At 47.2% G+C, this 24,745-nt stretch overlaps 1 protein-coding gene and 1 pseudogene across 1 annotated transcript; one reads left to right on the top strand and one right to left on the bottom strand.

Moving 5' to 3' along the window:
* Positions 1 to 2,407: 2,407 nt before the first annotated feature.
* LOC119355229 (protein NRT1/ PTR FAMILY 4.3-like) lies at positions 2,408 to 6,765 on the top strand. Its single transcript, XM_037622015.1, has 5 exons — positions 2,408 to 2,735; positions 2,853 to 3,070; positions 3,734 to 4,168; positions 5,474 to 5,589; positions 5,681 to 6,765. Exons 1-5 carry the CDS (start codon positions 2,630 to 2,632, stop codon positions 6,546 to 6,548), a joined length of 1,743 nt encoding a protein of 580 aa, XP_037477912.1. The 5' UTR covers positions 2,408 to 2,629; the 3' UTR covers positions 6,549 to 6,765.
* A 145-nt stretch (positions 6,766 to 6,910) lies between these two features.
* LOC119357930 lies at positions 6,911 to 12,250 on the bottom strand (annotated as a pseudogene).
* Positions 12,251 to 24,745: the final 12,495 nt, after the last annotated feature.

The following is a 24,745-nucleotide window of genomic DNA, read 5'->3' as shown; positions in this document are numbered from 1 at the left end:
CTATACATGGTGACATGATGACTTGGTATAGTTGCGTGTTAAGAAAATCAGAGTTAGGTGGGATCAACTATTTAGTATAAAGAATTGGAATATATCATAGGAGTTCACTAAAGTATTGACAATTTATACGTTGATCCTTTTAACTTGAATTCAACGATAGTTGTTCCACACAATGTACATGCAACTATCGTATAAATTGTAATAAAAAAATAGTTAAATTGAAATTCAGAAAACTTGGAAATAAAATATTTTGGAACAGAACTAAGACTATAGTTCAAAAAAAAAATTATAAGTATTACGTAACTTGAAGTTAAAACAAATGAGATATAATTTACTTACTTATTAACATTTGGGACAGGTCATAGAATTATTTTATAATAGAATGTGACCTGGCGTCTGAGTCAGCTGCCATGTTAGCCTAACATGTGGCCTGAATAAATTTTGGTAAAAAGGGTAAGTCGTGTAATACAACAGAAGTAAAGAGGATAAATGTTACACCTAAAATCATGTAACTGCTGACACTCTGCATTTATTCGGAGGTAAAAGTGGATTCTACTTGAAAAACCTAGCCCAGTACGTTTCACAGAATTTTGACAAGCCAGGCCTACTTTGCTGCTGCCAAGGTGCCCTTTGATTCGAAACGTAAATCAACCAGCTGGGTCAGGAACTGTACTGCCCACAGCCCTACACCAATGGCTGCTCAACAACTCAAGCATATGAACAGAGTCCATATGCTCAGGTACCCCGTATCCAACACCGAGAATCCTGCTTCCATGAAGCCCAAAAGGCATGCCCATAAACAAGCCACAGTGCCCCTGCTCCAATGGCCGAGACCCAAGACCTCACCTCACCTCAACTCACCCATGAGCTGTGCGTGCTCCGTTGCAAAGACAAAGGCATCGCGCTTTGCAGCATCAGATAAAAGAATTCCGTCTGCGGCTGATCGATCCCCTCTTATCCGGCATCGCGCGTCCATGCATGAGCCACGGCGACGACGGAGATTTGGTCTGTTTCTTTTTGGCCGGATGGGGACAAGTCCGCGGATCGCCGCGATGAGCTCTTTTGGCCTGTCCATCGTCCGTTTCGGTGCCGTCGCATAGCAGCCGGTCCGTTCCGCGTACCAAGAAGCGCGTGTGTGTGTTTCCGCCCGTGAGATAATGCCTGAATATTTCATATCGTGCGCGTTAGGTGCCCACAGCCCACTCACACTTCTCTATACTGTTTGTTTATTAGTATCAGTACGTACGAGTACGGATCGATTTCAGACCGGCCAGTTACCACTTATTACCACACGGTTCAGTTCTATGTACTAGTAGTATTAGTTTAGGATCATCGTTTTCTAACAAGCCTAGATTTGGTACCTCTTACCTGTACTTCTGTTTTGAAGGGAGTCACTGGAGCAAGGCATGTGATGGTCGAATCTATGCCCTGTGATCTCTGCTCTGCACACTGCACTGCTCTGCTCTGCTAGCTAGGGTATGCAAAAGCAGGGGAGCTTTCCAGCAGCAGATTTGGCGCTGCCGTCTTTTTGAACAGCACGCCAAGAATCAGGAGGCATATCTATCTATCTATCTTGGCATATGGGGAGCTAGTATTCCTACATAAGCCATCTATATTGTGGCTTGCTAATTACTAGCATGCAACTTGTGGTGCAAAATCTGTCAAATATATCTCCGTTCCGAATCATTGATCACATCGTTCATAATAGGCATCCGATCTGCCGCATGTACGAATGTACTGTCCCGTTGCACGATCTAGATGGTCCTCCATCCATCGACATTCCTGGTACGTGCTGGGAGTACAGAGTACTACGTAGCTAGGGTACCTGCCTCACCTCTCCCGAGAGAGAACCAATACCTGCACGGGTGTCGGGTGCACCGTGTCACTGTCTGCGCCAGAAACGAGGACAGGTAAACACATCAATTCCACTATATTTAGGGGGCCATCAAGTAGTTATCCTGTCGTGTGGCTGTGGTTTTAGCTGTCGAACAAGCTCCTCACTGATAGGTCATCCAGAAAAAAAAACAAAAAATAACTCACCAATATAGATAAAGCAGTATATCTCAGTCAAAACTTGGGTCAGGAAACAACTTCCCTCTATCTGAACGTCTCTGCCTCAGTCAATCCGCAACACAAAAACAACAATAAATTGTTGACCTGGAAGCTGACCGCTGGTCGAGATTTCCAGCAAAGCAGAACAAGGAACACACATCGTACATGGACCTGCCCAACGATTAGAGCAAGTCAATCCATATCCATATCCATACGCCATCTGATGCATGTGTGTGCACGCGCCTTTTGGCCCTCCCAACTCAGCAGCAGCTCCTCACACTCACACGATCGCGGGCGGCACTGCACACCTGCACTGCGCTGCCACTATGGAGCGATACCGACCCCGAAATTCCGACGTGAAAGGGAAGGCCACTAGCTCAACGCCCCTTTCGGCATTCGTTGATTCACAACTCGCAAGAGAGAGCAGAGTCATGGCCGTGCTGTGCTCCGCCGCCTATAAATAATGCCCCGACCACCAACATGGCATTTACCTACGCAGCACAGCAGCAGCAGAGCAGAGCTTCGCCATTCAGCTAGAGTGGTGCTACCTACCTAACCCGGTTGACCCCTAGAAAGCATGGACGTTGAGAGCTCCGCGGCGCATGAGGTCTCCGTCGACTGGCGGGGCCGCCCCTGCGAGCCGGGCCGGCACGGCGGCATGCGCGCCGCCGTCTTCGTCCTAGGTACGTCGTGCTCCTACTTATACATCAAGTTGGCTTGTTATACGGAGGAGCGATGGAGCAATGTCCATCCAATCCATGGCGCGCGCGCGCGTGCTGACTGGTGAGGCTGATGTGCAGGCATCCAGGCGTTCGAGATCATGGCGATCGCGGCGGTGGGGAACAACCTCATCACGTACGTGTTCGGGGAGATGCACTTCCCGCTGTCGGAGGCGGCCAACGTGGTGACCAACTTCGTGGGCACCATCTTCCTCCTCTCCCTCCTCGGCGGCTTCCTCTCCGACTCCTACCTCGGCTGCTTCTGGACCATGCTCACCTTCGGCTTCGTCGAGCTATCGGTACTACTCCTGCTTCACTACCGGATATGCGTAATCTCTCTATCAATCTATGCTCACCAATGGGTGGCCTGCGCGTGTTTCATTCAAGTTCAAGACAAGAAGATGAGGAAGATGGAACGTGTGAGGGTGTTTTTCCTTTGCGACCGACCGATTGACTGTTGTTTTCACGTAAAGGGAGATGAACTTGGATGGGCCTGATAAAAAAAGGCTCCAATCACCATGCATGGACCCGGTTTTGGGACCAGGTTGAATTCAACGCACGCAGCATGGCTCGTAATTAGGAGTAGTTTTTGTTTTCTGAAAGCAAAGCGAGTACAACTACACACACACGCCAGTGGGAATTTGTTTGTTGTTGTTGTTGGAGCTTGCCTGAAAACAACATGTCCAAACAAAGTTGTGCTAGTGTTACTTGCCTACTTTACTTGGCACTCTCACAATCCCAGTCATTTTTTTCTTTTACCTTAAAAAACCCCATTAATGGAAATATGGAATCGAATAAAAAAATCTATTTTCATTAAGAATATTTTTTTAAAGAAGGAAGGCCCCGGCCTCTTCATTAGAATGATGTATGGAGCCATTTTCATTAAGAATATAATCGGAAATACTAGTACTGTTTTGCAATGGATTTTTATTGGTAGGTGTTTTCTTTTCATCTGTCCTCAGGGCTTCATACTACTGTCAGTGCAAGCACACCTTCCGCAGCTGAAGCCGCCGCCGTGCAACATGGCGTCCATGGACGGCAGCTGCGAGCAGGCCAGGGGCTTCAAGTCCAGCATCTTCTTCGTCGCGCTCTACCTGGTGGCGCTCGGCAGCGGCTGCCTCAAGCCCAACATGATCGCGCACGGCGGCGACCAGTTCTCCGGCTCCGACAATGCCAAGAGTCTCTCCACCTACTTCAACTCCGCCTACTTCAGCTTCTGCCTCGGCGAGCTCGTCGCGCTCACAGCGCTCGTCTGGGTGCAGACGCACTCCGGGATGGACGTCGGCTTCGGCATCTCCGCCGCCGCCATGGCCGCCGGCCTCATCAGCCTGGTGTCCGGCGCGGCCTTCTACCGGAACAAACCTCCTCAGGGCAGCATCTTCACTCCTATTGCAAGGGTAACAATAATCTTCACTTCACTATAGTAATTAAGTCAGTAATAACTCAATGATTGTAAAGACGGACATGTTAATGGTCTTTCCTACAAAAAAAATCAACTGGCTGAGTGCTTGTGTTCTGACAAACTTTGCGCGTTCAAAAAAATTGGACGAAGTTTGGACCGTTAGGTTAGTGGCAGGTTGCTGTATGACAGTTGTCAAACATCTCCTTTCTGCTAAAAAATCCTTTTCAGAAATTTCCAAGATACTGCAGCATATGCAAGAATTTTGGCCAAGACCAATGATCTGATCACATTACTATATCCCTCCCTCTAGTACTCTATGGTTAGATTAGCTATTCTTGAAATAGTAGGTAGACTTAGTTTCGTCATCATTCAGTCAGTCAGCTGTTCTTGCATTATGCTCACCTTGTCACATTCAACAGTTGTGCAATTTGGGGCCATATGATAGGTACAAGTAGTTTACATTTTTGCCTGCCGATCAGATCTAGTCAGATACACCTAGCCAGAAACGATGTGCTCTCTGCAATGCAAGTTGTGTCTGTGGTGCAGTTCTTAAAGGTTTGTCACTTAGGCCTTCCACTATGTAGGTCAAAAGTGATGCCAAATTTGCTTTTTGGATATTTGGCACCGATGCCCTACATTGTCAAGCCGATGCCAAATAAAAATTCATGGGCACCGGAGCATCTACTTGCTCCGAAGCCAAATCCATCGAGCAAATAAAGTAAGGGCGTCATACAGTCCGGAAGGAGGGCATCATACTCTTGGCAGTGGGGTGTCTTGGCCTGGTCTATACTATTTTATGTATGTGGGTCCAAGCTTCAATCGATGCTAACTTCTCAACATGGTGTGAGCGGTGCTAAATATTTTGTATCTGACATAGATGTGTATGTGGCAAACTTTTCAGAGTTTTGGCACCTAACACATAGTGGAAGGCCTTATTGACTGTTAGGATGTCAGTTCTGTGCGCAGCGGTGGTTTTGGTCCTGTTGATAACGACAGAACTGACTGCGGATTATGTATGCTGAATCACGTGTGCTGATGTGCGCACTTGCATTATTCAGCATTGGTTCGAGATGACAGGCTCTCTCTGTGCAAACAATGATAAAATATTGGGCCGTGCTTTATGCTGTTTTTGTCAAACGAGGTTAACATCATTTTGACACAGAAATGTACAATTGGACTTTTTTTTTGTTAACCAAGATAAAATTGCGTGGCAATATCATTTACATCAGATTTGCAACTTGCTGTTTTCAAAAGAAAGAAAGAAACTGACGAAGTTGCTGCGAACTGATAAATTCTGCAGGTGTTCGTCGCCGCCTTCACCAAGAGGAAGCAAATCTGCCCTACCAATACTGGCAACGCCGGAGTTGGCGAGCGGGCACGCCTCGCCGGCAGCTTCCGCCACGGCAACAAATTCAGGTGGAGCGCCGCATCCATCGTTCTGGTGACCAGATTGCTCTGAGTTGTCGTTCTGCGGCCTGACTGACATGCTGTGAAACAATGTACGCAGGTTCTTGGACAAGGCGTGCGTCAGGGACGCGGCGCAGCAGCAGGGGGGCAACACGAAGCCGGAGAGCCCATGGCGGCTGTGCACGGTGTCCGAGGTGCAGCAGGCCAAGACCCTCCTCGCCGTGACGCCCATCTTCGCCTGCACCATCGTGTTCAACACCGTGCTGGCGCAGCTGCAGACCTTCTCGGTGCAGCAGGGCAGCGCCATGGACACCGTCCTCGGGGGCGCCTTCCGCGTCCCGCCGGCGTCGCTGCAGGCCATCCCCTACGCCATGCTCCTCCTGCTCGTCCCGGCGTACGAGCTCCTCCTCGTCCCGTTCATGAAGAGGCTCACCGGGACGCGCTCCGGGATCACCCCGCTGCAGCGCATCGGGGTCGGCCTCGGCACCGTGGCCTTCTCCATGGTCGCCGCCGCCACCGTCGAGCGCCGGCGCCGCGACCTGTCGGCGTCCGGGGGGCGGATGTCCGTGCTGTGGATCGTGCCGCAGTTCCTCGTGTTCGGGGTGTCGGAGATGTTCACCGCCGTGGGGCTCATCGAGTTCTTCTACAAGCAGGCCTGCGCCGGCATGCAGTCCTTCCTCACCGCGCTCACCTACTGCTCCTACGCCTTCGGCTTCTACCTCAGCTCCGTGCTGGTGACCACGGTGAACAGGGTCACGGCGAGGCACGGCGGCGCCGGCGGCTGGCTCGGCGACAACGACCTCGACAAGGACAGGCTGGACCTCTTCTACTGGATGCTCGCTGCGCTCAGCGTGCTCAACTTCTTCTGCTACCTGGTATGTGCAAGGTGGTACAACTCTGGTGCCGATGGCTCTGATGCTGCCTCGGCTCAGATTGCAGCAGAGGGTGATGCCAAGGAGATCAGCTGAACACCTACTACATGGAGACTGAACCTGTATATGCGTATAGATATATGTAGAAATGCATGAAAAGTAGTGACGGGGAAAGAAGTGCTAGGTTAAGAAGAAGGTTTCCTTTGATAAGGAATAGAAAGTACATTAGCATGGCTAAGAAAGTACTTTAGCATATGTATGCTAGTTCTACTACCACAAAGCATAGTCTTCAGTAAAAACTTATTTCAACATAGCGAATGAAGCAACAGATAGCAGACTAGCACAAACCTCACTTGGCATGAAACAAGAATCAACCAAATTTCAGAACACATAATGCATGCAAGATGTACATATCATAGCCAAGCATACAGAATTCAATCTAAACTCAAAACAAAATCTTGTTCAGGTCTTTCACGATGCTCGATAAGTAGTACTACTAGCAGTTACGGAGTTTCCAGATAGCGAAGCATACAGAATTCATACATGCTGCAAATTTTGTCCAACAGTCCAAGGACACCATCTTACAGAATGATGCATTTGCTGCTAGATTTGTTGGCCTCTTCTTCAGCCTTCTTCAGGCTATCCTTCAGTGCATGAATCTCTTCTCTCAAGCTGTTCTCTACGGCTTGCCTTTCTTTCTGCTCTTCGTGCAGCTGGGTTTCCAGCCTTGCAATTGTACTGTTTAACTTTTCCTCCACCTATAAAGACAGGTTCCAAACCGTATTTAATCTATTAAATTATTAAAACAATAAGAAAAGTATACTTCTCAATTGATTTTGTTAATTATAATATATTTAAAAGTAAACGTAGGTGATCATAGATGTTTGTATCCAATACTGTGACATACTGTTAAGCTACAAATCGGCCGGACATGTCATCAATTACATCAGAAAACAGTGAGAGTCCAATTGGTCTTTTCTTTTTTTCCTCACTCTAGTTCAAAAAAGAGCGTATTTTCATCAGTTTTTTTATTGTCTATGGCCAAATATGGTTTCTTGAAATCCCTAGGATACACAACTTCATGTCCAATTGTTTGATGACTTTCATTCATACTGCATCAAAACATATGAGCTTTATATAAATAGATTCATTTTACAATTTATAGAGACGCAAATATATATATATATATATATATATATATATATATATATTATATTATATTTATATCCTATATAGTGTAGCAGTGTGACCTATGATAGGTACACCCAAAACTGTCCCCAGAATATCCTACATGACTTGCATGCCATTGATTTACAGCATCGGACGGTGTTAAATGGGCGAAACCCTAACGAATGCTACTGTACAACCGCGAATCCCTGCATTCCTGGCCGTAGATCGGTCAAATCGGACAGCTACCATTCCCCGTGTGCATGTGTGGTGGACAGGTTCTGGACATTTCACTCGACGCATGTGTGGTGCATAGGCTAGGCTATAGTGACTGCCTGCACAGTGCACACATGATGGTGACGGCCTGAACAGTGCACAGTGCACAGCGAAAGAGAGATGCACACATACCGGTGCAGAAGAAGCAGTGGGAATATTTTTTTATTTTTTAGTTGGGGGATAGGTTCAGAGAGATGTACTCCCCCCACATAGTCAATTAAAATGAAGTACTCCCTCCGATCCTTTTTACTCTACATATAAGAATTATCTGAAGTCAAACTTCGTAAAGTTTAAACATGTTTATATGAAAAAATATTAACATTTATAATGCTAAATTTATACGATATGAAAAGTAAAGTCATGACGCATTTAATGTTGTTGATTTCACATTTTAAATGTTTGTATTTTTTTCTATAAATTTGGTCAAAGTTTACGAGGTTTGATTTCAGATAAATCTTATATGCGAACTAAAAAGGACGGAAGGGAGTACAATAAAGTAATGCTGTTGCAAGGGAGAGCTTTGGCGTTAAAAAACAGTTTTACTTATAATAAAGACGACGGTTGGGGTTGTGAAGGTTAATTTTCATCTAACATATTTGCAAAAACATGATTTATGAACACTTTTTTATAGAAATAACAACTAATTGACAATAATAATGTAACAACTCATGTGTGAATTTAAGTACATGGAAGAACACAATGGATTATATTTTTTTTGCAAATATATTATTATTTTTACAAACTCATGTATAAATTTCATGGTTGATGTATTAATTAAGGAATATATAATTGCTAGGTTAATTATGAAATCCGGGAAAGAACTGTACAAATGCCCAAAAAGGTATTCATGACATTTTTGTTTTAAAAAAATAAAGGCTTTGCCTAATGCATTGTTGCATTTTTGTGATCTATGTGAAGAATCAAAAAGCTTCCATGAGTTCCCACTAAAAAGTAGAAACCCCTTTTAAAAATTACATCATGAATTTATCATAACATTGGTGCTTTAGTTATAATTCTAATGGTTTAGTGTTTTCTATTACATAATAATCTGACGTGCGAAGGGGAGCCTTGGCGCAGTGGTAAAGCTGCTGCCTTGTGACCATGAGGTCATGGGTTCAAGTCCTGGAAACAGCCTCTTACAGAAATGTAGGGAAAGGCTGCGTACTATAGACCCAAAGTGGTCGGACCCTTCCCTGGACCCTGCGCAAGCGGGAGCTACATGCACCAGGTTGCCCTTTTAATAATCTGACGTGCAAAGCACATGCAAATTACTAGTGTGTGTGTGTGTGTGTGTGTAGATATAATCACTGCCATGGAACAAATACAGTATTCTGCAAAACTTCAACAGGAAACATTATCACATTTACATGGTGAACTCAAATTATATATTAGAAAACCCTTACCATCTTGCTTATCTGTTTAAGGTAGTCATCATATATCTCTTTATTTGATATGGATACTGGATGCATTTCCTGCAACGAGAACAAAAAACACTGATGTGAAAACTGAAAAATCAGTCAAAGATAATACTACTCAACATTGAATTACCTTAATCTGAGTGAACATCTGGTTGCAGAACGGTCTGCCATGATTTCTTGATATGACAAAATCCACCGCACGGAACAAATTTTTGAGCTGATACTCGCGCTGCTGCATATCACTGGTGTTATTGTCAAAGAGAACAACTCTGTCTGCAAATAGGTCCACCATGTCCTGTAAAAACGAGCATTCAAGTGTAAGCGACATGCAAACAGATTGGACTCAAGGATATCATGAAATGCAGTCAAAATTAAAGCTCTTTGCGAGTGATCGACAGACATGAAATTAACCTGGAGATATGCTGGGGCACTGTCAGTTAACTTTTTCTTCCAACGGCTTTCGCCCCCTACTACATCTCCATGTGTGAAAACTAATATCATGTGATCAAGGACTTCATTGCCAAAGAGCAGTTTGATTGACTAATTGCCTTCTCATCTTCACAAGAAAACCGAGACTGAGCTGAAAAGACCATAAGCATAGCATCGAAGCCATCTTTGGCCATGTCCATGCACTTGGCTATCTCTTTCTGAACATCTTCAGCTGTACTATCCATGTCGAATAGGCCTATTCAGAAAAGAACATGATAGTTCAATGAATTGCCAGTGCATGCAGATTTTGCAAACATGGAAGAACAAAACAAGCAAGGAACTCTCTTCTCGAAACAGGCTTTCGCCCCACTTTATATATAAAGCAACATCGGAAGAAGTACACGGCCGAACGATACAAGGTGGTGAGGTAACCCTCTTACAGAGCCGATCCTGTGATAAACGACACACACAATACGCACGCGACTACGCTACCGACAAAGAACACCGGGAGAACTAAACACACTCCACGCTACGACCTAGCACACCTAAACTCCACGACAACGTCCCAAGAGGGAAAACGGCACATAGCGTCGCCGTTGCCGAGTCCACACGGGACAAAGGTCATGAAAGAAATGAACACATACAGTAACAGTAATGACAGAAAAGGATCATTGTTGTATCAGTGCTGTTAAGTCCACTAGGAAAAAGCATATTCACATTTTACAAGTGGGATAGGTATATTTTTCGACCTTCAACTCTTTCGAAAGTATAGCAATAGTCCCTCGACTCCGAAACCAGCAAAACTTAGTCCTCCAACTTTCAAAACCGAATAAGTTTAGTCCCTCAACTTTCAAAACCGGATAAGTTTAATCCCTCATCTCGCTTAGGGTGATTTTCTGCTGGCGCGGTGTGGTTTTTGACTCGGACACGTGCACGAAAGGTGCTCGGTATAATTCTCAGCGAGCGGCAGTGCGTGTCGACGGCGCCCGGCAGTGTGTGCAACGAGCAAATACGGCGGCGCCTGCAGCCAGCGTGGTGCGGCTCAGTGCGCGTCGGCCCGGGCGGTCCATGGGCGGTCCATGGTGAGGCTGATGAACGATGGCCTGTGTAGGATGCCCTTAGTCTGCTAGAGTGCTGAAGGCAGGGTCAACTGCGTGAAGCTCCCAAAGCTACTCTTTTACTCCTGTCGCTGCCACCGCTGGTGGCTCAAGTCTGCCCGCTCGCGCGGGATCCTCATAAGAACAAGGTCTGCACTTACGGACTTACCGTTCTTCAATTCATGTTGTGGTTGGGCTTGACATGGCCGTAGCTAGGATGGATGGAGGGGCACCACGCGAGCTCCTGCAATGAGCCGGTGCACCAGGGCGCGGCCATGGGTCTCCTGTGAGGCAGGCGTGCTCCAGGAAGGAGCGCGAGCTGCGCTCGACATGTGCGCGAGATAGAGGTGCTTGGCCCGCTTTCCATGCGTGCGGCGGTCAGTCGATGTTTCCTGACAGAACACGAAGTGCAAAGAAGCTGCTGGATTGATTCTAGCCGCCGGCAAAACACGCAGGTACTCCCTCCGTTCCAAAATAGATGACCCACACTTTGTACTAACTTTAGTACAAAGTTAGTACAAAGTGTGGGTCATCTATTTTGGACCGGAGGGAGTATACGTGAACGTACGTATTGATTCGGCCCGTCAGAGATGCAAGCCAAACACAAACTAATCTGGTTTGAAAAGTTGAGGGACTAAAGTTTGCCGGTTTTGAATTCAGGGACTATTTCTATACTTTCGAAAGAGTTTAGGGACAAAAAATATACTTCTCCCTTTACAAGTAAGACACAGCACCTGGTACTCCTAATCATTTTAACTTGATAGAGGAAATTGCTTGGTATATGCAAACCTATACCTGTGATGTTTGTGGTACAGCTACTGGACTCTTGCCCCTTAATTTGAGACTTCTTCTACAGAATTTCTGCTTACTAGCTCTTCAGCACTAACTACTACTAGTAACGTTTTTTTTGTTTAACTACCATAGGAAATGCTCCACAGCATATCTACATTCAACAAACTCAGGAAATGTTCCACTGCATGATCACAAAAGGTTTGTAGCTGCAAATCGCTACAGGTCAACCGATCAAACATCAGTGTTTGCAACCATTTTTCAGATCATACATCAGTCCTTTCAGGAATTGATTAATGAAAACATATGGATTTCCACGGTAACTATGGGCGTCTTGTGCTCAGATTGACTGAGAGTGCTTACCCGGAGTGTCTATGACATTCACGGTACGGGTCGCACAGCCATCGTGGAACTCCCTGCTTCTCTTCTGACAAGTTTCAGTGACAGCTCTATAAGAGTCCTTCGATTCAAATGCGTCGTCTCCAAGTATGCAATTTGCGGTTGCGCTCTTGCCGGAACCAACTTTCCCGACCAGAGCAAGACTAACATCGGCAAGGCGGGGAGGGCAGGGCAGCACCGCCCAGTCGCTGTAGCCGTCGCCGTCACTGCCCCCGCCGCCCATTGACGAAATCGAGGAATGGCCGCGGATCTGCAAGTAAAAGGCCTCCACCCATCATCACCAACCAAAATCTCAACTCGTAGGATAGGAACGAGATGGAAATGCGTGTGCGGAAGCAAAGAAAAATGTACAACCAAGTCATATAGCGAAGAAAAAGAGGGGACGAACAAGAGAATCACTTACGGCAGCAGGCGAAAACCTCACCAAACCCTTGCTCCTTGGGTAAGACTTGAGACGGCGCAAGCAATGGATGAGTGGAGGGCATAAATAGGAGAGAGAGAGAGAGAGAGTTCACTGCCCCGGAAGTTGAAGAATAAACTGAAGCGGCGCCAGCGAAAACCCAAATGCATCGGGAGTCTCTGCTTTTCTTTTGAGCTGCCGCTTCGTGTTCCGCCCGAATTTGTGTTTCACCTATGGGTACTCCCGTAGCTCCAAGAACTCTTGGCCCCGCGGGCGACCCGGGCGCCCCAAACCTAGCCGCCAGAACCTACCCCCACCCGCTCCCTCTCCCCCCGCCGCCGCCGGGCAAAGCCCGCGCGGTGCCGGTGGCGGCGGGATCTCCTTCGCCCTTGGCTGGAGCGGGGGCCGCGGGGGGCCTCTTCTTCGCTCAAGACGGCGGATCCCGGAGGCCGGCGTGTCGGATGGCGCTGCTGGCGCTGCTGGCGTGGGGCAGCGCAGCCGCTGGCCGGTGGAGGCGCGTCGTCATGGCGGAGCGCGCGTGCCGGTGGCGGCGCGGCGTTTCTCTCGTGGCGGGACTCGTCTTGGCCAGATCAGCGGCTGCTGGTGGAGGAGGATGGCGGCGGATGCGCGACATGGAGTCTGGCAGGGCAGCGGGCTTGGACAGAGCTGGCAGCAGTGTGGTGGTGTGCTTGGGCGGTGGCGGCGTCATCTGGAGGCAGCGGAGCAAACCCACGGCCAGGCTGGTGGTGGCGGCGCTGCGATGGCTCGGCCAAGATGGAGTCTTGGCGAGCAGCGAGTGGCCGGCCTCCTCTGCGCGGTGTGGTGAGTGGCGGGGCTCTCTCGGTGGCGCGGCTTGGTTCTTCGCGGAGGAGCGGGTCCGTCCGTCGCAAGGCCAGCCTTTGGAGTGGGCGTAGGCAGTTGCGGACGGTCATGGACCCTGCCGGAGGTGGGGATGGCTGCAGTCTCTTGTTCAGGCTGGGAGTTGGTGCGGTGGCCGGGTTTTTCTTGGTCATGCAGTCGGTCGTCAGTCTTCAGCTTTGCGGCTACTTCGACTTAGAGTTGCGGTGGCGGCGGTGCGAGGCAAATTGGACGGTGTAGCCCATTTCCAGGAGGCGTGGTGATGTGCGTTTGCGCGGATGAAAATCCTGCTTGGCTTATGCCGGGCCGGCGGCAATGGCACCTGTGGGTGTCATTTTCTTCTTGAAGGCGTCGCCGAGGTGTGTGCGCCATGCCCCTCACTCACTTGGAGTTGGTGGCTGTCTCCGGACGAAAGCCTCGATTCGATGTTGGATCGGCATATTGGCGGCGTCCTCAACGTCGTATCTCTGTTGGGAGCTTTGTGTGTGGAGACATGGTCGGGTCCTTATTGCTCTCCTTCGGTGTTCGCCGCTGTCCTCTGTTGATTCTTTGCGGCGCTATGTATGCTCATCGCTGGTGTCTTCAAGAAGGTGCTTCTCTTAGATTGGAGCAAGTCCCGCTTTCCACTTGCCACTTCCTCTTAGGCGCTCAAAGTGGATTGTGCGTCGACAAGCGATGTTCTATGGAAAGTGGTGGTCTTCGGAGGTATCCGGCGTCGGTCGAGACGCGGTGTGTGTGTCAGCTGAGGATAGGCTCTTCTGTGTTGTAGCTTGCTTTGCGGTGTTGTCCGCTTGTAATCTTTATCGTGAGTGGTGTGGTGTGTGCTACGCTCGTTGTTCGCAACGAGTGGTAGCTTCTTGTAATTTCATTTCTGCCTTTTATAAACTTATGGTACGCCTAGACGTACTCTCGAAAAAAAAACCTATGGGTACTCCCTCCGGTCATTTTTGCTTCGTGTACGCTGTCAGAGGCATTTGCGAACGAACCACATGGCATTTTTAGTGTTACTAGGGTGACATTTTTAGTATAGTGCATGGCAATTCGTTTATTTTTTAGGCAAATTTCTTCAAAAATTGCCATCCGAGCGATTTGGATCATTTGGATCATGTGGTTGTGAGGTACATCCATAGGGAACGCCAGTCAGATAGCATTTCTTAAAAAAAAAGGTTTTATAAAGTTCAACTTTAGACAAACCTTATATACGGAGTAAAAATGATCGAAGACAGTACTTAAGCGCATGTGCCTAGGTGAAACATAATTTTGAGTCTACAACTAATTAAATAAAAGAAGCTTAGCAACAAAAAGCTAACCACACTGCAGGTGTGGTCAGCCCTTCATATTGATGAGTACTTGAATGATGTTGTGTGTAAGAGGGGAAGAAGAAGAAAAGGAGGCTGCCCTCCCCAGGGCGGCTCAAGGATGCCTAGGGTTTCCTCGGCGCCGCCCCTCTCCATCCTTCCTCCCTCCCTTGCCGCCACCCGAGGCGATCGCCGAGCAGCGCCTGGGCAGCTGCCGATGACGGTGGCGGCGAGGTCTTCGTTGCTTCGTTCTCGCGAAGAACTCCGGATCCAGGGCGGTGGCCCTGGTCGGCGAGGCGGCGTCGTCTCTTTCGGCTGGCGGCGTGCGCGGGAGGTGCGGGCCGTCTACCTCGGCTGCTCGGGCGGCGAGGAGCAGGCGGGTAGCGGTCGCGGCGCAGCAAGGTTTCCCTTCCTCCGTTCCAGATCTGAAGGTCAGGCTCCCCCTCTCTGCTCTTACTCCGCTGGCCCACCCGATTTGGGGCCTCTGGCTGCAGGATCCGGTAATGGCGGGGTGCTCCCCGAACTGGTGGTGCGGGACGAGCCCGGGGGAAACCCCTGTTTGGTTTTTCCAGCGCGGCGGCGGCGGCGCCGCCATCTTGCGTCGTACTACTCCCTGGAGTCACCGCTGTGGGCTCCCCTCCCCACCCCGGCCAAACTTCCCGGGCGAAAGCTCGAATCCCGGCTGGATGGGCGGCGGCGGCGCGAGGTGCGTCGTGTCCTCCTTGGAGGCGCCGCCTGGGGAAGATTGGTGCTTTGGGTTGTGTGCAGCAGCTTGCAGGTGGGCGGCTGGTGACTGTCGAGTCTCTGTGGCTCGGTAGCTCCTTCATTTCGGCGACTCTTCTGGCGGTTTACCCTCTACTATCGGTCTCCTTCGGTGTCTGCGGTGTTGCCGATGTGTGTGTGCTCTGACTTGTGGTCGTGCTCCATGGCTGCCCCAGACTCGAGACCAACCATTGCTCTAGCTCTCGGGTGAGCGTCTCTGCATTCGATGGTGCGGCGCCTTCGAGCCTAGGCGAGGGGAAGGGATCCCCTTCGATGTTAGAGGAGGCAGGTGTTGGGTCATCTCCAGCCCTGGTTTTCAGTCCCTGAGTTCGACTTCTCTGTCGGTTGCTGATCCTCGAGGCTTCACTTGTAGTCGTTTTAGGTGCCTTTCTGTAGTGGGCTTCTCCTTCACTAGCAGTTCTTCATTAGTTATCTTTTGTTTGCTAGTTGTAGGTGTAGCGTTGTAAGCTATTCTTGCAGCCCCCTTGTATCGTTTGGCCGATGTTGTGTGGTGGTCTCGCTCTTGTACTCTTGTCCGGTTGATGGCTTTGTGAATTCAAAGCCGGGCTCTTCTTGAGCCTTCGTTCTAAAAAAAGAAGAAAAAGAAAAAGGCCAAAAAAGCTAAGCATCTACAGATTGAGGACTTAAGTTGTTAATTCATTTAATGCACTTAGCACCTTCTCTAAGGCTGGCCATTGTGGGGAGTATCATATATACTAGTATCATGCATATGGGAGGTGGATTAAGAGCACACGGCGACGACACCCTCCGAAATCACGGCCTGTCGTCTACCCCCCTAGGGATTCGCGTCACTCTAGCCAAACCGATTTTTTACGCGTGAATACACAGCGAAGTTGTATAGGGTAGCAGTGCGTAGATGTCCTTTAACATTTAATATAGTTGAAACTTAATGGTATATTTGTGCAGCGTGGTGGGGTAGCATACTAAACTGGGCAGCAAAAGTCAATATTCTCAGTTAATGTCGCGCGTTTGCATGCAAGAAAGGTTTATGTGATGTCCTTTGTCCGCACAGGTATGTGAAAGTAGTTATTAGTACTACGTAATCAATGTGTTGTGTTGGAGCTCAGAGGTATGCCATGACTCAATAAATAAAAACAAAACAGTTGCATGCAATGTAATTATCGTTAATTCATCTTGGCTGCGCCATGAAGATGAACGATTAAATGTGACTACGCTGCATTGATAAACCAGAAAAGGTGACTAATAATATAGTTTTTAGAGAAGGAAAAGTGTTGGAATTACTATAATTAATTTGTCTAGAATTATTATCACGAAGTTCTCGGGTTTAATTAAAATAAAAATAAGAAGACTTAATTTCATGGAATTTATTCCATGAGTTTTCCAGCAATTACAATATTGGAATTCTCTCTTTATTTGAAATTCTAATAATAATGAAATCCACTATTTTAACTGTCATAGGATGAGGCTCTCAATTTTATAGAAGACACATAACTTGGATGTTCTTTTCTTCGATATTACAGTTTTAAAATTGAAACAAAAACATAATCTTGCAAAGGATATTGTCAAATGAAAAATAATATTACAGTTTGAAAACTTGATAGAAACTAAATATTAGATGTGTTATATGATTCAAAACGCATGGCTCAATAAAATCCGCATGCATGTAGGGCCGCTGTCAGATGCAGCCATCCACATCTCCATACATTTATTCTTAGTGAGAGATCATTTAAAGTTTGAAAGAATACAAACCCTATACCTCTCCTAAAAGAAATCATATGTCAATCTAAACTGAAGAATATATGATGTCTAAGACTAGCCACAATGGGTAGTAACATGGACTAGTAACTGCTACCTCTTGAGCACTGCGTTGGATTTTCCCGAAGAGGAGAGAATGATGCAGCAAAGTAGCGTAAGTATTTCCCTCAGTTTTTGAGAACCAAGGTATCAATCCAGTAGGAGGCTACGCGCGAGTCCCTCGTACCTACAAAAAAAATAGCTCAACGCAACCTACGTGCTTAGGGGTTGTCAATCCCTTCACGATCACTTACGAAAGTGAGATCTGATAGAGATGATAAATAATTTTTTTGGTATAGGGATGCAAAGTAAAAATTAAAAGCAAAGCAATAATAAAGTGATGGAGATTGATATGATGAGAAAGAGACCCGGGGTCCATATGTTTCACTAGTGGCTTCTCCCAAGAGCATAAGTATTCTACGGTGGGTGAACAAATTACTGTTGAGCAATTGACAGAATTGAGCATAGTTATGAGAATATCTAGGTATGATCATGTATATAGGCATCACGTTCAAGACAAGTAGACCGACTCCTGCCTGCATCTACTACTGTTACTCCACTCATCGACCGCTATCCAACATGCATCTAGAGTATTAAGTTAAAAACAGAGTAACACCTTAAGCAAGATGACATGATGTAGAGGGATAGTTTCATGCAATATGATAAAAAACCCATCTTGTTATCCTCGATGGCAACAATACAATACGTGCCTTGCTGCCCCTTCTGTCACTGGGAAAGGACACCGCAAGATCGAACCCAAATCTAAGCACTTCTCCCATGGCAAGAACAACCAATCTAGTAGGCCAAACCAAACTGATAATTCGAAGAGACTTGCAAAGATAATCAATCATACATAAAAGAATTCAGAGAAGATTCAAATATTATTCATAGATAGACTAGATCATAAACCCACAATTCATCGGTCTCAACAAACACACCGCAAAATGAAGATTACATCGAATAGATCTCCACAAGAGAGGGTGAGAACATTATATTAAGATCCAAAAAGAGAGAAGAAGCCATCTAGCTACTAACTATGAACCCGTAGGTCTGAAGTAAACTACTCACACTTCATCGAAGGGGCTTGGATGATGATGTAGAAGCCCTCCATGATCGATGCCCCCTCCAGCGGAGCTCCGGAACAGGCTCCAAGATGGGATCTCGTGGATACAGAAAGTTACGGCGGTGGAATTAGGTTTTTGGCTCCGTCCCCGATCGTTTGGGGGTATGTAGGTATATATAGGAGGAAGAAGTACGTCGGTGGAGTTTCGAGGGGCTCACGAGGCAGGGGGCGCCCTCCACCCTCGTGATCGCCTCATGGCTTTCTTGACGGAGGGTCCAAGTCTCCTGGATCTTATCTGATGAGAAAATCACGTTTCCGAAGGTTTCATTCCGTTTGGACTCCGTTTGATATTCTGTTTCTCCGAAACACTGAAATAGGCAAAAAACAGCAATTCTAGGCTGGGCCTCCAGTTAATAGGTTAGTCCCAAAAATAATATAAAAGTGGAAAATAAAGCCCAATAATGTCCAAAACAGTAGATAATATAGCATGGAGCAATCAAACATTATAGATACGTTGGAGACGTATGAAGCATCCCCAAGCTTAATTCCTACTCGTCCTCGAGTAGGTAAATGATAAAAACAGAATTTTTTATGCGGAGTGCTACTTGGCATAATTTTAATGTAATTCTTCTTAATTGTGGTATGAATATTCAGATCCGAAATATTCAAGACAAAAGTTCATATTGACATAAAAATGATAATACTTCAAGCATACTAACTAAGCAATTATGTCTTCTCAAAATAACATGGTCAAAGAAAGTTCATCCCTACAAAATCATATAGTTTAGTCATGTTTCATTTTCGTCACACAAGAATGCTCTCATCATGCACAACCCCGATGACAAGCCAAGCAATTGTTTCATACTTTAGTAATCTCAAACCTACAAACTTTCACACAATATATGAGCGCGAGCCGTGGACATAGCACTATGGGTAGAATAGAATATAATGAGAGGGGTTATGTGGAGAAGACAAAAAGGAAGAAAGTCTCACATCAACGAGGCTAATCAATGGGATATGGAGATGCCCACCGATTGATGTTAATGCAAGGAGTAGGGATTGCCATGCAACGGATGCACTAGAGCCATAAATGCATGAAAGCTCAACAAAAAAAACTAGTGGATGTGCATCCAACTTGCTTGCTCACGAAGACCTAGGGCACTTGAGGAGGCCCATTGTTGGAATATACAAGCCAAGTTCTATAATGAAAAATTCCCACTAGTATATGAAAGTGATAAAATGAGAGACTCTCTACTATGAAGATGTAACGCCCCGAGACCGATGTGCCATGTGTCTTCCAGTTATTCGCTGTTGTTGCCTTGTCATTTGCTTGTGTGTCATGCATTTCATATCATGTCATCATGTGCATCGCATTTGCATTCGTGTTCCTCTCATGCGTCCGAGCATTTTCCCCGTTGTCCATTTTGCAATCCGGCGCTCCTATGTCACCCGGTGTCCCGTTCTACCTCTTTTCGTGTGCGGGTGTTAAACGTTTTCGGATTGGACCGAGACTTGTCATGTGGCCTTGGTTTACTACCGGTAAACCGCCTGTCAAGTTTCGTGCCATTTGGACTTTGTTTGATACTCCAACGGTTAACCGAGGGGCCGAAAAGGCCTCGTGTGTGTTGCAGCCCAACACCCCTCCAAAGTGGCCCAAAACCCACCTAAACCCCCTCCATTATCTCGGTCATTCGATCACGATCGCGTGGCCGAAAACCGCACCTCATTTGGACTCTCCTAGCTCCCTCTACCTATAAATATGTGACCCTCCCGGAATTTTCGCGCAGATGAAACCCTAGCCCCGCTCCTCGCGCCGCCGGACAAAATTCCCACCACCGGCCGGACATGTCCGCCGCCCCAGCCACCTCACTCTGACCAATCGGAGCGTGCCACATCAGCGCCACCGCCCCGCTCGACCACTCCTCTTGCGCCACCTGTCGCCGCCACTCTCCTCCACCGCGCCGGCCCGCGGAGCCCATCACGGGCCCGCACGGGCCCGGTTGCCACCGCCGCCCGTCCGTCGTCTCTCCGACGCCCCGCTGCCGCCCTTCGCCCGGCGCCGACCACCGCGCTCGCCGCCGAACTCGCCGGCGTTCGTCACCGCGCCGCCCCACCGCCATTCTTCCTCGCCGGAGCAGGAGCTCCTCGACCTCCTTGACGTCCCATCGCCGGTCGGCAAGTCGCCGGATCCCGCCGGCCACTGCACCTCTACTTCCGTGCCCGCCGCCTCGGCCCCTCGCCGGCACATCCCCCTCCTTCGCCGCCTCGCCTCGCCGGCGGGAACCGCCGTCGCCGCCCCTGCCTCCCCGATCCGATCGGGATCGAGGGAGACGACGACAGTCTCGTTGACCCTCCGCGTGGGCCGCGCAAGCCAGATCCAGCCCAGATCCACCCGGCCCGCCTTCTTCCTCTCCAGATCTGGCCCACAACTTAGGGTGAGCGAGACTCCCCTATCCTCCGCTCAGTGCGTCCTGTAGCTATCCCGCGCCCATGTTTTTTTCCTCTAAGTCCCAGATCTGCATATTTTTCTAGCCCTGTTCATCATGTCATAACTCTGCATCCATGGCTCCGATTCGTGCGTGTAGCATATCAAAATGTTCGTCTCGACGAGTACATCATTTCATCTCATTGCATCATTTTCATTTGAGCTCATCTTGATGCCCGAAATACTATTGGAAGAGGGCTATATGATGGATTTGTCAAATCTGTTTTAGAAAATGGCCTTTTGTCATTTTTGTCATGATTAATGTGTGCATGCTATGATCCTGAGCTCTACATGTGTTTTGTTATATGCCATGCCATCTTTACAGGGGTGTATGCCATGCATTTTTGTGATATCTGTGGTGACTAGCACAAGCTTGCAAAGTAGCGTAATCGTTGATGCTGATTTCAGGGACTTAGAATTTTACTAAGTCCTTGTTCTGTTTTTGTTGTTATGCCATATGTTCATGTTGTTTTCTAGTGATCCGTGCCTCTTTTGAGGATGCTCAGTAAGGATGTTTTGTTAAAATTGTGGTGATCTATCCATCCATTTCTTTGTTTGCATTTATGGAGCAACCTAGCTTGAGTTAATCGAGCTCTACTTTTGCTATAAAATGATCCTGGCAGATTGTTGACATGTTTAGTGATTTTACCGAGGATGTTGCTATTGATCCATGCATGATATGTTGTTGTTATTGCCATTTCTAGCTTATATGCCATGTCTTCTTGATGGGTGTATGCTTAGTTTGTCATGCCATGCTCTATAGTGAGTGCATCGAGCTCGTAAACATGCCTACTCGTTAACTGTTTTGCATGCTCCAATTTTTCACTAAGTCTGAATCTGTTTATGTTTTTTCTATGTTCACATGCTTGCAATTGTATTTTGTGATCCCTTTTGGCTCATGGTCACTAAGGGACTTTTGTTAAGTGCTTTGAGTAGCTTCATGCCATTCCTTGCTTTGCCATGTTAAGTTCCTGTAGCATGTAGTTTTCATGCTCTAAAGTGTGCTTCCTGATGATAAATTCCAGACTTGTGTTAATTTCACTAAGTCTAAAACCTGTTATCATTTGCACTTTTGCCATGCTTGTTTGAACCTGTTAGTGAATGTATTAGCCGTAGCTCAGTGTTCATCTTTTGTCAAGCATCATGAGTGGATCCCTGCCATGTAATTTGTTGTCATGTTTGAGTGCTGTAGCATATTTATCTTGATGCTTTTAGTTGGTCACTTGCTGATTATCGTAGACCGGTGCCATATTTGTTTTGCTTGCCATTTCCGAACCGTGCATCCGATTCCGGTGATCTTTATATCGATTTCAATCAAAATCAACTCACCTTTCCAGTGGCACTCTTGGATTTCCAAGTTGAGGCCAGGTTCAATCATTCCTTTCCAAATCATGCATATGCATCACATACCGCATCCCGCATATCATACCATGTTCATGTGTTGGTTGTTTACTATGTTGTGTGCTTCTTTCCGGTGTTGCTTCTTCGGGTTGGTTCCGATAACGTCGCGTTTGTGAGGACCCGTTCGACTACGTCCGTTTGTCTTCTTCAGGGACTCGTTCTTCTTCCTTGCAGGATTTTAGGCAAGATGACCATACCCTAGAAATCACTTCTATCTTTGCTTGCTAGATTGCTCGCTCTTTTGGTATGCCTATGCTACGATACCTACCACTTGCTTATAATGCCTCCCATATTGTTGAACCAAGCCCCTAACCCACCTTGTCCTAGCAAACTTTTGTTTGGCTATGTTACCGCTTTGCTCAGCCCCTCTTATAGCGTTGTTAGTTGCAGGTGAAGATTTGGAGTTGTTCCTCGTTGGAACATGGATATTTTGTTGGGATATCACATTATCTCTTATTTAATTAATGCATCTATATACTTGGTAAAGGGTGGAAGGCTCGGCCTTATGCCTAGTGTTTTATTCCACTCTTGCCGCCCTAGTTTCCATCATATCGGTGTTATGTTCCCGGATTTTGCGTTCCTTACGCGGTTGGGTTATAATGGGAACCCCTTGACAGTTCGCCTTGAATAAAACTCCTCCAGCAATGCCCAACATTGGTTTTACCATTCGCCACCTAGCCTTTTCTCTCCCGTGGGTTCTGCAGACTCAAGGGTCATCTTTATTTTAACCCCCCCGGGCCAGTGCTCCTCTGAGTGTTGGTCCAAACAGAGCCACCTGCAGCACCACCTCAGGGAAACTCGAGGACTGGTTTTAGTTGTACGTAGTGCTCATCTGAGTGTGCCCTGAGAACGAGATATGTGCAACTCCTATCAAGATTTGTCGGCACATTCGGGCGGTGTTGCTAGACTTGTTTTTCCATTGTCAAGGATGTCTTGTAACCTGGATGCCGAGTCTGATCGGGATGTCTTGGGAGAAGGAATATCCTTCGTTGACTGTGAGAGCTTGTGATGGGCTAAGTTGGAACACCCCTGCAAGGATTTGAACTTTCGAAAGCCGTGCCCGCGGTTATGGGCAGATGGGAATTTGTTAATGTCCGGTTGTCGAAAACCTGAAGTTGACCTTAATTAAAATACATCAACCGCGTGTGTAGCCGTGATGGTCTCTTCTCGGCGGAGTCCGGGAAGTGAACATGGTGTTGCGGTTATGTTTGACGTAGGTTGTTCTAGGATCACTTCTTGATCATAGATTTCTCGAGCGTGCTTTGCCTTCTCTTCTCGCTCTCTTTTGCGTATATGTTAGCCACCAAATATGCTAGTCGCTTACTGCAGCTCCACCTCATACCTTTTACCCTTCCTATAAGCTTAAATAGTCTTGATCGCGAGGGTGTGAGATTGTTGAGTCCCCGTGACTCACAGATACTCCAAAACCAGTTTGCAGGTGCCGATGTTACCGAGCAGGTGACGCAACCGAGATCAAGGAGGAGCTCGATGAAGATCTTGTCCATTGTGTTGTTTCGTTTCAGTCGATCAGTAGTGAAGCCCAGTTGGTCGATCGGGGATCTGTGTAGCATTTGGGGTGGTCTTCTTTTATTTTGGTTCCATAGTCGGACCTTGATTGTATCTGGATGATGTAATGCTTTATTCATGTATTGTGTGAAGTGGCGATTGTAAGCCAACTATGTATCTCTTTCCCTTATTGTATTACATGGGTTGTTGTGAAGATTACCTCACTTGCGACATTGCTTTCAATGCGGTTATGCCTCTAAGTTGTGCTTCGACACGTGGGAGATATAGCCGCATCGAGGGCGTTACAAGTTGGTAATCAGAGCCTTGCCCGACTTTAGGAGCCCCCTGCTTGATCGAATCGCTGGTGTTATTGAGTCTAGAAATGTTTTGAGTCATTTAAGAATTATATATATCGGAGAGTTAAGACTTCTTTTTACTCCTCAGTCCCTTCGTCGCTCTGGTAAGGCATCCTGACGTAGAGTTTTGACTCTTCTCTTCAAAAATTTCACTAATTTTTTTTAGGATCACGCGGGTATCTTGGAATCGTTCAGATGGTTTTGTGACGAGAACATTGTTCTTGGTGCCTCTTGACATTTAGGAGTTGTGGCAGTGTCCCGGGGAGTTGAGCTCCGAGGTGTTGTTGTCACAATTTTATCGTTGCAGTTCTGGAATACCTGAGTTTAGGTTCGCCGACATCGAAAATCTCTTTTATGCAATTGTTGGTGAGATAACCTCGACGCCACCCAGTACTGGGACGGGAGTTCGGGAGTATTGCCATAACTCGTATAAGGGATGCTTTTCGAAGGTTGAGGTAAACGATTTCCGAAGGTTTCTTGGTTATGTGTTGAAGGATGGATACAGCTGGATGTAGGATTTGTGTAGTTTTGGGTGAGATATTATGCTTCCCCTGTATCCCCAACACCTGATTGCATAACCGGAAAGTTTCGGGAGTTTATAAGTGGGAATTCAAGTAGCTCTTAGGATATCTTTCCGACAGATGTATGATATGATATTGGGGTTCGACGTCTAGTGGTCCGCCTATCCACGGTTGGTTTTACAGTGGTCTCATTGTGTCTTAAAGAGTCCTTGGATATGCCGACTCGAGGACGCTTCGTATGTCATGTGAACTGCCTTGTACATGATGGTGCTGTACAATCGAGCCCGTGTAG

This window comes from Triticum dicoccoides, chromosome 2A, assembly GCF_002162155.2.
Source record: "Triticum dicoccoides isolate Atlit2015 ecotype Zavitan chromosome 2A, WEW_v2.0, whole genome shotgun sequence".
Lineage (NCBI taxonomy): Eukaryota > Viridiplantae > Streptophyta > Magnoliopsida > Poales > Poaceae > Triticum > Triticum dicoccoides.
This window is presented reverse-complemented; position numbering and strand designations above follow the sequence as displayed.